The 16332-nt window shown below is 39.7% G+C and overlaps 1 protein-coding gene across 1 annotated transcript; it reads right to left on the bottom strand.

Moving 5' to 3' along the window:
* Positions 1-639: 639 nt before the first annotated feature.
* LOC126379210 (NADH-ubiquinone oxidoreductase 49 kDa subunit) lies at positions 640-11686 on the bottom strand. The gene is made up of 10 exons (XM_050027900.1): positions 11528-11686; positions 11159-11274; positions 10153-10262; positions 9061-9262; positions 8232-8419; positions 7404-7567; positions 5822-5941; positions 4476-4605; positions 3608-3753; positions 640-2492 (listed from the first exon to the last, which is right to left on the bottom strand). The coding sequence occupies exons 1-10, from the start codon at positions 11620-11622 to the stop codon at positions 2363-2365; spliced, it is 1401 nt and encodes a 466-aa protein (XP_049883857.1). The 5' UTR covers positions 11623-11686; the 3' UTR covers positions 640-2362.
* Positions 11687-16332: the final 4646 nt, after the last annotated feature.

Raw genomic sequence — 16332 nt, forward strand, 5'->3', positions numbered from 1 at the left:
ACGGAATAGAAGAAAGAGTTTGGAAGGGTCAAGTGAGCGCCATACAAGTATGAGCAAATACTTCATACTTCAACTTTGCACTCCACTCGTCCGCAAACTTTACGACGCACGGAGCTCCGCGATAGTATATTAAAAAGTCGTCTTGTGCATTATAACCTGCAGGACAAAAAGTCAAATATCGACTATCATGCAAGGAGATCTCTCCTTATCACAGGAAAGTTAAAAGCCTTATCATGATCGGCTATTGAAATAGCCTGGACCAATGGCTTAACATGCCCACCGAAGCAAAAAATCTTTATTCAGTAGGTAACATATTTACACTTTGAATCGTCAATTTTTACATAACGAACGTCTCATCCGCCTAAAACTACTGCAGCTTCACAACCTGTACAGCCGGGGAAAAGAAGCTGCAAGAAAAACCTCGGCACAGGACCCTAGACGTTCTTTAAAAAAATAAAATATATGACTTTTTCAGACAGATGATTCAAGCATGCAAAGTCTTAACCAAAGAAAGAAGTTCCACAAAGTGATTTCGACAATGTCCCCATCGGGAATCGAACCCGGAGCTCCAGACCGTGGCCTAAAGCTCTAACCACTAGACCACAGAGGCTTTTAAATACAAAAATAAATAAATCAAAATAGGATTTCAACAATAATTTATTGCTTAACTTAAAAATTATAAACTTTAATGTACACTTGATCTACATTGATTTCTAGTACTTACTCTAACCGGAATTTGATGGTAACAGGGTTTTGCAATTTCAATAATATTATAAAAAATTGAAGAAATATAATAAACTAACAGGAATTCCGTTTGTGTCCTCTTAACATGATGGACTAATGTTATGGGCGATAGGCTGATCCCTTATCACCATAAGGTTCATCATATCCAGCTTACGACATCGTATCAACAGTGGTTGCAAGTTGTCTTTGATAACTTGTGGCTCTGCGCACCCCATTAGGGATTACGGGCGTGAGTTTATGTATGTTATGTATGTGAATTCCGTGGGCTCTGCCTACCCCAAAGGGAAATAAGCGTGGTCTTGTGTATGTATGTGTTTTTCCCCGCGATTTTGTTGTTAATTTAGGATATAATTCAACGAATCCATTTTTGGATTCAATATCAAAAGTGGCTGTAAGCAACCGTCTGATATTTTTCTCATTATTCACCCCCATAAGGGGTCGAGGGTGAGAATTTATTAATATTTCTAATGTTTATTATATTCCGTCAATTATCCAATTATATTAGATAGTTATATGATAATATATTGGAAGTTTTTGCCTGTTGTCATACTATGAATAGCATAAGCGGACCCTGCGGGGTCTGCATGGTGACGTTATCGCGCGCGGCGCGACACATATCGCAGGCGTCCGTATTTGCAACTCGTGCAGACCCTGAGATTGACAAGGACCCTGTTGCACGTTGAATTTTATGACAACTGTCAATAATGTCTTTTTTCTTTTTATATAGGATGGTAGTTCCGATTAGGGCTCCGTGCCGAAAGGTCCTTGTCACTTTTGTAGGTGTAAGCGTTGAACGGAAATATACATGGAAGCATTCTTGTGGCTTACATTACCTTTATTGCTGTGGTCATCACTAATTTAAGAGCCACGCTCTTGTCGGTGGAGCATTCTCCATGCTACTGTTTTAGGGAGAAATAGGGCAGTGGTGTCCCTCTTGCCTTCCGCCCCGCAGTACTCTGTCTGACGCGAGTGGGATGGCGCCCAGAGTAGTCTATTTCAAAGCCGTACTTGAGTGGTATTAATAAACTAATCTCAGCTTCGAGACTGCCCTCAAGATCATGTCAATGTGACAGTTCTTATATAAAAACAGGGACTTGAGCATGGTCTTGAGGGCAGTCTCATGCCTTGTGTGAATTTTGTCGTCAATAATCAAGTGCAGGGAGTATGGAGGCCATTATCATAATTAAAACACATAATAACGGGTTCTTACCGCGTTTAAATCAGGGATATGAGACTCCTGATATTTCGACACTGTTGCAAGTGCCATGATCACGACAGATGTCTGCCCGTAGAAAATTATGGATCTACCTACTCCACTCCAATCTCATCAGTCATCCCGTGATCATGGCACTTGCAACAGTGTCGAAATATCGGGAGTCTCATATCCCTGATTTAAACGCGGTAAGAACCGATACGCGTTTAGTGTGTGGTAGAGTTTGCCGCTCTAGGATTGGCTTGCACAGCCGTGAAGGAAAGTGCATTTCTTCGAGGGAAAGACGTCATAAATCGTCTGAAACAGACGTATAAGGCCAATGACGATGACGAAGAACCCGTTATTATGTGTGTTTAAGACTGTTTCCATGTTTGCTTCCGTTCACCGCGGTGTGAATGTGTGTGTCTATCGATCGATCTCCCCGAAGACGACGTCGAGCGTCCCTATGATGGCGACAATGTCTGCCAACATGGAGTTCCTGCCGATCTTCTCGAGCGCCGCAAGGTGAGCGAAGCCTGGCGCCTTGATTTTGCATCTGTGGAAATAAACACATAAATTACCTTCTTGTTACGTCTCAGGACTTGTTCTTCCATAACAAGGCGTGCATATTCAAATCTAAGATAGCCAAAGCAATCAGAAAGCGATGCATCAAAACTTTCGTAACGTGGACGCTGACTCAGAGACAGAGAGAGACTCGAGGCCTTTGAAATGTGGTGTTGGAGGATGGAAAGAATAAGTTGGATTGAAAGAGTTAGTGAGGAAGTGCTAGTAAGAGTAAGGGAAAAGAGACAAATATTGAGAGTTATTGAGGACAGAAGAGGCAAGATTGGACACTTAATAAGCCACGACGAATTTATTAAAAACATCATAGAAGGGAAGCTACAAGAAAAGAGAGGAAGGGGAAGACCAAGAAGAGCTTACATGGAACAGATTAAGAGAAGGCAATCGTCGTGTCTTATAGGGAAGTGAAGGAATTGGTCTTTGATAGACAAGAATGGAGATTGTTACACCGACAAGAGCGTGGCTCTTAAATTAGGAGTGATGAACGTGTCAGGGTTACTATTGAGCCAACGGCTTAACGTATGCTCCATACCTCCGGTTGTTTGAGGGGAGGCCTGTGCCCAGCAGTGGGATGTATATAGGCTGTAAACCTTCTTCTTTAGGGTTATTATTGAGCCGCCAAAGGTCCCACATGAGCACATGAGCCATGACAATGGCCTTTGGCAGCTCAATAGTAACCCTGACACCAGGGTTGATGAGGTTGGTAATCCACCCACACGAGAGAAGAAGAAAAGCCCCTGACATGGAAGGGACGACTACATACTTCCTTCAGTAAGTAGCAACCGGGACCAACGGCTTAACGTGCCTTCCGAAGCACGGGTTATCCTACTTCCGGACAATCAGGTGATCAGCCTGTATTGTCCTAACCAAACTAGGGATCACAAAGTGATTTTCGTGATATATCCCCAGTGAGTTTCAAACCCGGAGAAGATTAAATTACGTCGCGCTGCTGAGCACAGGCCTCCCGTCAATTAACCGGAGGGGGTATGGAGCATACTCCACCACGCTGCTCCACTGTGGGTTGAATATAGAATAAAGAATACTGCGTGATGAGGTTGGTAATCCAGCTCATACGATAGAAGACCATACCTGTAAGGCTTAGAGCCCCCGTCGCTGACGAGGTAGACCCCGAACTCCCCCTTGGGTGCCTCCACGGCGGTGTAGGTGGACCCGGGGGGCACCTGGTAACCCTGCGTGAACAGCTTGAAGTGGTGGATCAGGGCCTCCATTGACGTCTGCGGACACAAAAAAATTTTTTTTTCTCATTATTCACACGTAACAGCCAACAAGATTATCCCAATAGTCGATAAACTTGAAGAAAAACGAAGGCACGTTAAGCCATTAGTCCAGGCTATTGGCCGGAAAATCACCTCCACCAACCAGCGGTGGAGCAGCGTGGTGGAGTATGCTCCATACCCCCTCCGGTTGATTGAGGGAAGGCCTGTGCCCAGGGACGTATATAGGCAGTTTAAACTCACACCTATTTCCCACCAGGGTAAGCAGAGACTATGGAATTCCATTGGCTTCGATCCTGACACACTTCTCTTGCTTCCTCCACATTCATCAATCGCTTCATACACGCACGCCGGTTCAGAGTAGATCGTACTGAACAATTTCTAAGGACATCTCCAATTTGGTCAATCTAAGTCCTTCTAGATGCAGATTTCCCGGGAGGCTCGTTGGGTCAACGACCGACCTTATCAACCCTGGGGTGTCAGGGTTACTATTGAGCTGTCAAGGTTCATGTAACGACTACGCACTTACATACGTAAATAGTAGCCGGGACTGCTTAACGTGCCTTCCAAAGCAAGGATCATCTTACTTTCGGACAACCGGGTAATCAGTAATATCCTAATCACACAGTTATTTTTCACAGCCAGGGACCGACTGGACCACGGAGGCTGATGGCTGATACGGTGAACCATTACAGTCTGATCGCTTGTCGCGGTGACCCTACCTTCATCTCCTCCCTAGAGGGTGGGCAGAGCTTGTTGTCATCCGTCTTGATCTCCCCAGGAGGCATCTTGTTGAGGCACTGGTCGATAATGCGGAGGGACTCGCGCATTTCTTCCACGCGACATAAGTACCTGGAAGAAATTGGGTCGTGGACTAGGTTCAAGAAAAATTATGAAATTCTGATTACTAAATAAAGACAGATCTAAAACTAACGAAAAACATTTCCCATTTTCTATTTAACTTATTTATGAAAAGTTAAAGTAACTTATAAAGTACACTGTGACGTCATAAAAATACGTGATAAGATATCGGACTTATTATTACGTTTTTCTTAATTAAAAATCCTTAAATAAGTTAAATAGAAAAAGGAAAATGTTATTCGTCAGTTTTAGATTTGTCTTTGTTTAGTAATCAGATTTTCATAATTTATTTTTCACCTAGGATAAACAACTTAACATAAACAGCCTATATACGTCTCGCTGTTTAGTATTTTCAGCTTATGATTATAATAATAAGGAAATAAATACTACGTATAGAATGGCGACTCTCCGCTCCCCACCAGCGGCTGAGCTAGGTTTACCTCACCCCCTCGGTCTTACTTTATTCCTCAATTGGGTCGTGTTAGGTTCAAGATATATCATGAAATTCTGATTACTAAATAAAGACACATCTAAAACTAACGAAAAACATTTTCTTTCCTTTTATGAATTTTAAACAAGAAAAACGTAATAATAAGTCCGACTCTTTCTATGACGTCACACTGTGCTAAATCAAACAAATTCCATAGTAATTTCGTGTTTTGACGTTTAGTAAATGTAACTGATTTGACTAATTGGAAACTAGCCCATCGTATGGCGTCAGACGTCACACACACAGATGCGCGTGTACGATAACGTCAATGTGTAGTGTCTGTGTAAAACGAGGGTTTTTGCACGGTATAAGAATACCAGGTATGCTCAATCCTATGACAAGCCGCCGTTGCTAACCACTGTGTTACCATTAAATTGGTATCTCCAACATTCCAAGGACGTAAATTTTATTATTGAAAATTAAGTGAATTACTGACTAATGTATTTAATTAAATTACTATCACTTGTCACATTATATAAAAATCATTAAAACTGTAAATAAATCTTTTACTAAAAGTTCAAAATTTCCTTGCAAAGTAAATATAAAAACATTGTTCGTGGGTAATTTATTTTTTACGAAATGGCAACGCAGGAAGGGATGACGTCAGCTGGGCTAACCTTGAAATGTTAGCTGTCACTTTTGAGCATACCTGGTTTTCTTATACCATGGCTTTGGGAGTGTCCGGGGTGAAGTTATAGGCTTAAGAGCCACACTCACCTGTCGTAGCAGTCGCCGTTGGTCCCGATGGGCACGTCGAAGTCGACGTGTTCGTACGCGTCGTAGGGCTGCGACTTGCGCAGGTCCCACTTGATGCCAGACCCGCGGAGCATCACGCCACTGTAAGCATGTTTAACAGTATGTAGTCGTTACAACCCGGCGTCATTTAACTATGAATATGAACAAATTTAGAACTGCTCTTAAGACATGGCTTGCACAAAAATGATGGGTTACCAACTAGTGATGAAAGAAACTTAGTCTTTTAAGGCCTATTAAAAAGACTAGCCTTCATCTTAAAGGACTCGACTCTAAAATAAAGACTAAAGGTTCGAGTTTTTATTAATAAGACTTAGTCGTTGTATTAAAAAGACTAAACGACTATAGTTGTTTTAAAAAAACTTAAAGACTAAAATGACTGAAGTTGTTTTTAAAAGGACTCGCACCTCAGTATTACACATGACTCATTCATCATCTTTTGTGTCCTACTAACCACATAGATAGAAAAAAAAAACATAATTTATATTCAGAAATGTTTAATCATTTTTGTATTATTAAGACACGCATCACGCACGAACGACTAACGCTCGCGCTACTAAAGGCTATAAGGCACTTTTAGTCCTTTTAGTCTTTTAAGCCTTTTACGTTATAAGGTTAAAGACTACGACTGAAATTAGTCGTCATTTGTAGTCTTATGACTAAAGACTAAAGGGGTACAAGACTAATTTAGTCGTAAGGCGTTAAAAAATAGTCTAGTCTTTTTAATAGGCTTTGAAAGACTAAGTTTCTTTCATCACTATCACCAACCCTTATGACGTCAAAGAATTTTTGGATGAAAACTAATAGTTATTTCATAGACCTACTTATCCATTGAATATATTCTTTAATAGTTTTTTGTTTTTTTATTATTGTTTTCTCTCTCTAATGTTATTTCATTGCCTGTGTGATATGTGTATATGCTTGCAAAGGCAAAATTTTGTGAGACGTAATTTGCAACTCTGGTAGGTAGGTCTGGTGGTTTTCTGGTAGGGCTCTAGCTAGAACATCACCGATTGAAAAATTGGTCGGTGTACTGCGGAACGGAAGGCGATTGGGGCAACCACCGTTCTACACGCCCTATCTATGGAGTAATGAAGGCGATTACTCCACCGTCAAGAGCGCAGCTCTTAAATAAAGAGAGAGAAAGATAATTTGCAACTATTATCTATAATTGTACCTAAAGAACAATGAGTCAAAACGTCCCCCTCTATCAACAAATTCCAGAGATACCTGATTCGAACCGTCTTAGCGAGTTGATATTTTTCTTCTATGGCGATTTTCTCCAAATACGCGGGGTTTAGCCGGAATTCTGGTCTTTAACTACGATTTTTGGTACCGCCTGTTACAACATTGTTTTTCCCAATTTCGATTTTCGACGAACTTTTTTTTTTCATTTTATGTCTAAACTCATTTGAAGTTAGAACTAATTGGTAATCTTTTTAAAGATACTATTGAAATACGATAAATTACTTGTTGGAAGGGGGAAGGGGGACACATACAGTTACGGTCATGGTCCTTTATGCGCAATAAAAATATTTATCTTTACCTGAATCCGTAGTTGAGAGCGTCTTCAGCGGAGACCACCCCAATGTCCTTGGTTCGCTGCACCCAGATGCGGTTGGTGGTCAGCACATCTTCCACCTCGTCGAGCCGCTCGGCGAACTTGGACGCGAACTCGTATATGTCGTCCATTAACCCTAGAGGCATATCCTGGCGAGAAAAGGACAAAAAATATATCAAACAGAAAGCCAGAGTACATTGGTACTCTCTCTATTTAAGAGCTGCGCTCTTGTCGGTGGAGTAATCGCCATAGATAGGGCTTGTAGAACGGTGGTTGCCCCAATCGCCTTCCGTTCCGCACTACACCGACCAATTTCTCAATCGGTGATGTTCTAGCTAGAGCCCTACCAGAATCCATTTCCTCGGCCTCCAACCAGTACTAATACCGCTGCTGCCCGGTATCAGGGATGCGCTTTTGAAGTAGCGGCGCCTACTCGCTACGTCACAAGATCGTCATAGAACCTAAGCAGCATTTTATAGGTTAGCCCGTCCCAGTGAGCTACCCACTACGTTCTGCTAATCCTGTCGCTGTTCGGTCGGGGACTGCTTATTTTTATATTCGCAGTTAACCATCATATCTGATGGCCGTTCAACTATCCGCCACCTGTGGACCCCGTGGATGGCCTACAGCTCAGCCTACTACAGTGTACACCGTAGTAGTACACTGCTCGAGATGAACTTTTTTGTGATCACCCGTCCTAGGACCGGCCTTTGCGAAAGATGCTTAACTTCAATAATCGCAAACCGAGCGCGTTTATCGCTGCGCCATCAAGCTCCTCATAACAATTACATATAAGGTACCCAATTATCTTACCAGCGCGACACCTCCAGGTCGTATGTAGGCGGCGTGCATCCTGGCGCCGCTGACTCGCTCGTAGAACTCCATCATCTTCTCGCGCTCCTCGAACAGCCAGAAGAAGGGCGTGAGCGCGCCCACGTCCAGGGCGTGGGTGCCCACCGCCATTATGTGGTTGAGGATGCGTGTGATCTCCGCGAACAGGGCTGACGGAAAAAAAAGAATTAAAAAAGATCTTTGAGAAGCTGAATCTCTTTGAATCCGTGATATAGCCTGTTCGGAGAATGCGTGATTAAGATGGTGTCTAACCAGAAACCTGTCTCGGGCTTTAGGGTCCGAAAAAGTTAATAAATAAATAATAACTTCATTTCGGACTTTTGTACATCCATAATGGTTAGTAAGGGACTTATACTATGTTAGTAAGCACATATTAAATTGACACAAACCTAGTGTGAGACATGGATGTCAATCCAATGCCTCACAATGGGACAGTCAATTCTGTCCGCCACCACGTTCGAGAGACTGTTGGAGCTGGTCCGGACCCAACAGGGTCCACATAATACCAGTGTCGTGGTTCACGCCGCGACTTGTACTGAGTGAGGCCCTTTTATCTCAGGACGTCCACCACCTTCTTATGATCATTTCGACAAACATCCGTCTTGCTTTTTTTTGTAATTGTTTAGTGGATATTTGATATGATGTTATTGTCTTTTTTTTTGTGTGTGTCGCCCTTTTATAATAAACTATTTGTATTCTATTCTATGTGTAGTGTCGGTGTAAAATGAGATGTTTTGTATGAAGTGTCCGGGCTAAGTTTGGGCAGAAATGAAGATAAATAAATACTCACTCCTAATATACTTAGCCCGTAACGGGACGTCGATATTGAGCAGTTTCTCCACAGCCAAGCTGTAGCATTGTTCATTGCACATCATGGACACATAGTCCAAGCGGTCGAAGTATGGTAAGGCTTGAGTATATGTCTTGTATTCAATGAGCTTCTCCGTGCCTCGGTGAAGAAGTCCAATGTGGGGGTCCGCTGCACGAACTGTCTATAAAAATTACAAAAATAACAAGGTTAAAATCTTATGCTGGTCGGCAGAGCCACTATCAAGTAAGGCTTTTAGTTTATACTATCTGGTTGACCAATCCTTTGTTTAAGGGATAGGTACACGAAAGCACCTATGAGGCTGGCATGATCACACAGGGTGTTCAAAGCCTCGTTAAAAATAAAAATAATAAAAAAAAAGGTTAAAATCTTTCATTTTGGACAATCTACAACAGACTTAAACATTTATTTACAATTTAACACCACTTATTGGGTATTATCTTATATCAAAGTTAATTATGAAATTATGATTTAGCAATCATAATTTCATAATTAACTTTGATGAAGAATTAATGAAGACAGATCTAAAACTGACGAAAATCTTTTTATTGTTTTTATTTATTTTATTTGAGAAACACGTAAAAATAATTCCGACATTTTATCACGTTCTTCTGTGATGTCACAGGTTGCTTTTTCATACAAATTCCATAGTTATTTCGTGTTTTGACGTTTAATAAAAAGTGACTAATTTGACTAGTTGGAAATTAGCCTATCCTGAAAGAAACAGTAAAAATGTACATTGGTACTGCTGTCCATCTGTAAAAGGCCAGGGTTCAGCGATTATTGGCGCAGGGCAACACTGGTTTTCAACCCTTGCCCAATATCGGCGAAATGTGGGTATCATGACAAAAATAAATTAAAGAATGGTATTCCGACATAGTGGTGTAGTATTTAGAATTCATACTTAGAAAAAATTTAAAAAAAAAGGTAAAAGTTAAAACAGTGTCTGGTGTTAGTTTAAAAAACGGAATTCAGGTTATTCAATAATGAAAGACATGTCACATAAAGTGCTGATTTCCCTTACCCAGTTACTTAAATATACAACAAGATTACCTCTCCGTCAAGCTCGAGCACCAACCGAAGCACCCCGTGGGCGGCCGGGTGCTGCGGCCCGAAGTTGAGCACCATGTTGCGGACCTGTTTCTCAGACGGGGTGATCAGACCTGCAACGTTACATTGGATGGTGAGTGCGACTTTTAATCTCTGTCTATCTCTATGAACACCGTGATACACATTGTTCATATCAAATCAGAATCATTCATTCAACGTAATTATCATGAATATACTTGTTGAAGGTCAATGTAACATTTTTGAATTTAAGTCATATCGCAAGGTGTTATGGCTGAGAAGAAGGAATGACAAGAAACTGCAACAACAAATATTCTTTATTGCAAATACAAACACATTTTAAAACACAGCACAAATTTTGCTCTGCAGCAATTTGTTCCACACCATACGCAGGAAGCTATTCTGTCTTCTAATCCTTTTATCCCCTGTTGGGATGTAGGGCTCGAATAACAGATTTCCACTCCTCACGATCTTCTGTAGTACTATTCTGTGTACAACACCTTTTATGCCAATGGATACTTTTTTTTTATTTCCACTAAGTATCGCCTTATAGTGAAAACCACGAAAAAAAACTACAAATGTGAGCTTACATGTAAAGTGACAATGTCGAGATTAATTTATCACTGAAAACCTAACGGCCATAGTTTAGTAGCATCACAATAAACATTCAGAACCACCTATCCAACAGGTTTGACACATTTCTTTTTTATTGTGTCTCCATTCTTTATTAATTAATTAATTATTAACAATAATTAATATTAAGGAGTAAATTCAAACACAATGATACTAACACACAAACATAAAACATTAGTTGGAATATTTTGATCCTATTCATCAACGGTGCATTATCTTTTAAACCACAAGTACTATTACAAACTACTACTATGAACTATATACTATGAACTGAGACATATTAATTAATGGTTAATGTTAAAATGGGTTTGCAAGTAGGTTCCTTACGTTTTGAAGTAAAACACTTATATTTTCTTACCCGAATAAGGTGGATGTTTTATGAGGCTGGTGATCTCGTCCGGGTACATGACTGCACCCTCAAACTGCTTGACGTACTCTACATCGGGCATCCATCTCGAGCCGTTGCGTTGGGAGCTTTAGAATATTGAAAAACATACTAAATTTCAACCATTACAAAATTGAATTTAAATGTTTCCCTGATGATTTTAATAGGTTCTAACAAAGTTTAAGTAGTTTGTATAAAATTGGAGAGGACGTATGAAGTCAGAAATACTTAATAATATTATTAAAAATACGAAATATAACCTATGTTGTTACATAATTATTTTTATCGCCAAAACACGATTTTCGCGGTAATAACTAAAACATTTTTTAATAAAACACTCACTTCACATTGTAAACAGCCGGTAAGTTCTTTAGTAGGGCTAAATTTGAGCCTAAATTATTAGATTTTCGCAGCAAAACATTCAAAAGCGAGGCCATTTTTATAAGACTGCGTTCCGTTTCAACAATGAAGAAATAATACGCAGTTCAAAATGTTACCTTCTCTGTAATATTTATAGCAAAATAATTACAATTATACGGAAATCTACAAAAAATAACAATTAAATTGTATATTTATTAATAATGATACCGTGTAGTGTAAGATATGGTTTAGAAATATAAAAAATAGCGCAACACACAAACGTAAAATGGAACTTTGACACCGAAGTCAATATCTGTCAAATAGACGTCTAAAACACGGTGTTGCCATTTCAATGAGGGACCTTTCAGACTAAGTTTCCCAAAAATAAATATAGATGGCACTGAACAGATTTAATGCAATAATTACCTATTTTCTCATTGCTCGGGTACATAATTATTCATAAAGATAATATAATGGCAGTATGTTGCTACCTTTGTTGCTTCTCTTTATTTTGATCAGAATAATAATAGGTGGAAGATGTGTTGTGCTTGGATGTAACACGGATTATAATTTATACCCAAAAACAAAGATAAAAGATGCATGTATCTGTTATCCATGAAATTAGAAGGTTAAATGAAGGCAACTTTGTACAGCGCCATCTCTATTTATTGATGAAAGTGTAAAAATGCTATAATTTAATAGAGGTCAGTGCAATCTGGCCGTGGTAGCATATAATAGGAAGAACGCTTTACTCTCATAGTCTTGTCTTTGTGTGTGGCGTCCTTTTATAATAAACAATTTCTATTCTATTCATTGCGAGGTCGGAGTTAGACGGCGATACGGCTCATCACCTATCACGTCTAACAGGAAGCTCGGTGAGGTGTTGGTACTTAGATCATCTTGCGATGGATGTACCTCTGACTACCCCAATTGGGATATAGTCGTGAGCTTATTTGTCCCCATCGGGAACCAAACGAGAGCAGCAAGGACCGCTCCCGTACAGGAAAACCTTTGCGGTGGATAGAGTTAAATCGCTCTCATGGCTAGCTGCTGCTTTGGTCGTATTTTTTATGTACCGTATATGTCTTTAACTTGGCCGGACAAATGGGGGCGCTGAAGGCTCCCAGCCGGTACAGTCATGACATGAGCAATATCATGTACCCACTTTAGAACCCTGTCGCACTATCATATTTAACATTTAATGAGACTTACGGTTTAATTTGTCAAAACTTGTTGAGGGCATAGAACAAGGAATAATTATTATTATACCTAATCAATATTTATCAGTGCTTCACATCGTTAACAATTTTCCTCTAATTTTTCATTTTTTGTCTTTTTCTTTTTGCTATCACAGTTGTTAAGGTCGATCATTCTGTACTTTACTGGTTTTACAATCTGGTATAATACTTTATACACTATTACTCGTAGATGTTATCCTCTATTATGACTGTTAACTGTTGTGCTCGTCTTTTAAATAAATAAATAAATTATTTAATACCTATTCGAACGCTATATTATTATGCTTTTTTCTGTCACTAACATCCTGTATATTGATATATATCGACATCGTAACAAAATTCAGGGGGATGATTCAGACCATGATTCTGGGTTTATATTATGTGGAATTTTCCGTCGCAAAATTCGTGTTTATTTTTTAGTTTTTTTAAATTATTAATTATTTTAAATTCTATACTTTTGCGATGGAAAATTCCTGAATCATGGTCTGAATTATCCCTCAAAGTTTGCATTACGATGTTACTAACACCTTGTATTACTTAAGATCTTATGTAACACTCTAGAGCGAACACATTTCATTTCATTTCATTGTAAGTACATAGGTATTCTCCCACGATATCTGTTACCTTCCCGACGTAAATGAAAACTTAGATTAATAGCTAATACTCAACTAGCTATTAACTATTACTTACTCGGAACTTTCTACTTCATTTCTAAATACTAGCAAGCATTCTATACCTACCATTATATCATGGTGTTTCTATACAGCCCTGCCTTTTCAAAGAGATATAAATAGTACGATCTTGATGTTCAACTTTCACTTAGGGTGTGGTTTTAGTTGGGAGAGGAAACGGTTTTGGACGCATGTATCTACCACGCATATGGTCTAGCGGTTAGAGCGTCGGGCTCACAATCAGCAATTCCGGGCTCCTTTCTCGATGGGGGCGTTGTCGAAATCATCTTGTGAGACTGTCCTTTGTTAGTTAAATTGCAGCTTGAAGCTGATGGTCCGAAAAAGTAAGATGATGCCGTGCTTGGGAAGGCGTGTTAAGTAAGTCCCGACGGAATATTCCACTTGATATTAACTCAGAATTATGAGCTGAATCATCCCCCTCAGTAATCGGTACCGTGCCACTAACAAAATTCAATTCAATTCTTTATTCATAATAAATATTACACGTCAACAAATATTTCGTTGAGTAGGTACACATTATATAAATTACTTTACAATATTTCAATATTACATCACAATAAAATCATAACAATATACAAATTACATCGCTATATTGTCGTCATCCTAATTTTATGTTATTGAGAAACTCTGTTAAGTCATAATAGGCTTTATGAACCAAATGTGTAGTGTCTGTGAGGGTATGGCGTTGTAATGTTGCAATGTGTAGTGTCTGTGTAAAACGAGGTGTTTGTATAGGCATTTTCTGGGTAAGCTCGTTCCAACGTCGATCTCTTCTCCTCGTGGAAGAACGAAGTCAAGAGCAAACCAATCTTAATTTAAAAAAAAAAGTGTCCGAGGTGTGGCATTTGTCTATAAATAAACCAGGGGGGTTAAAATGGCCACATCGAAGCAATTCGTCTAAGAAAGCAATATTGCTATTTGACATTTGTTTGCATTGCGCACTTACTTTTATATGCGCAAATGTCAAATTGCAATAATGATTTCTTAGATGAATTGCTACGATGTGGCCATTTTAACCCCTCAGTTCTCCGCTTGTCTCCCGTAGCATGCGCCACCCGTCCGTCATTGTTTCGTGTTCACACTCCGCGGGATCAATTTCGACAGCATCTGACCGGCCAAGATGAAGACGTGCGAGTAACGAGTTATCATCATCATCAGCCCATTAACGTCCCCACTGCTGGGGCACGGGCCTTCCCTATGGATGGATAGGGAGAACGGGCCTTAAACCACCACGCGGGCCCAGTGCGGATTGGTGGTTATTAACGACTGCTAATGCAGCCGGTACCAACGGCTTAACGTGCCTTCCGAAGCACGGAGGAGCTCGAGATGAAAACTTTTTTTTTGAAAGTTGCTTAACTTCAACAATCGCAGACCGAGCGCGTTTACCGCTGCGCCACCGAGCTCCTCAGTAACGAGCATCCAACCAAAAACATTCTGTAAAAAAGCTAGCCAATTCTCGATGGATTTGCTTGTTTATGTTTAAAAAGTAATGAAATCTAGACAAAGTTGTGCCTAGTCTAAGGTTCCTTACTGCGATTTCTTTATTATTATAGTTAATGTTGTGTCTGGCCGTTGAAGGGTACAAAACCAGGTGCTCCATGACACCATTGCACCAATCTGTCGCCAGAACCGCTACCCATTCGACTGGAACATCACTATGCTCATAAACGTCACAACACTAGCAAGTTTGACGCTTGTATAATGTTATCTTATAGAAATATAATCAATAATTGTACTGAACTTGTTGTTCTGTTTAATACTAACTGCGATTGAAGTGCTGATTAGGTATTTTTCAAATCAAATCAAATATTTACAGTTTATTGCACAGAACTTAATTCCTTCTTAAGGTGGATGATTCAGACCATGATTTTGAGTTAATATCAAGTGGAATTTTCCGTCGTAATTTTTTTTTAAATTATTTTCAATTCTATACTTTTTTTCGACATAACTTATTGTAGGTTTGCCGTAGATAGCATTGACTACTTGGCTGGACAAATGGGAGTAACCGAGGGCTCACATACAACATTTAAAACAACAGGCCTGATGGTGTCCAGTTGGGCGCGAACCTCGGCTCAGGGCGTCGTATGAGAGGATTATATTTGAAAGAATTAATCGACCCTAGTGGGTCGATAGCGATAAGAGCTGAGTGAGGGAAATCGTTGACCATGCCAGCGGGGTCGGTATCGGGGTCCTGAAGATACGCAAGCATTTGACACGCTTGACTGTCACTTAGAGGTCGCAGGTTGGAATCCCAGCACCGCACCGGCCTAAACCAATTTACGTGCTTAATAGTGAACGAAAACATTGTGAGGAAACCCACATTCCCGAGAAATACGTTTCGGAAGTATGTGACCTAACCTGTATTGGGCTGGTTTTCCCTTCGCGGGTTGGATAGAGAAGTAAATCATGATTTCCCACAATTATTCACATCTTACCTATTATTAAAGACTTTTTGATGTTCAACTTGTTAATAATAAATCAGAAAGCAATATTCATTCACTTAATAACCATCTATCACAAGTCTAATAACAGTTCTTTCAAATCTTTCGATTAAATTCGCACTAACAACTTTCTTTTAAGATATAAGTATTCGCCATCTTCATAATTTCTAATCTCTCTCGGTCAATGTGAATGCAATGATCTTTGCACGTTTCCCAAAACACATAAAGATAGCGCTGTACTGAGTTACCTTCGTTTAACCTTCTAATTTTATGAATAAGAGACATATTGCTGCTGATTTCAGTACACATCATCTAATTTTATTTTAAGTTATACTTGTCATTTTCTTATCCGCCGAAAAGGAAAGGGACTGATCATCGACAAGCATAAAATTTATGGAACACACGTCAATTTTAAA

Source organism: Pectinophora gossypiella, chromosome 28, assembly GCF_024362695.1.
Source record: "Pectinophora gossypiella chromosome 28, ilPecGoss1.1, whole genome shotgun sequence".
Classification (NCBI taxonomy): domain Eukaryota; kingdom Metazoa; phylum Arthropoda; class Insecta; order Lepidoptera; family Gelechiidae; genus Pectinophora; species Pectinophora gossypiella.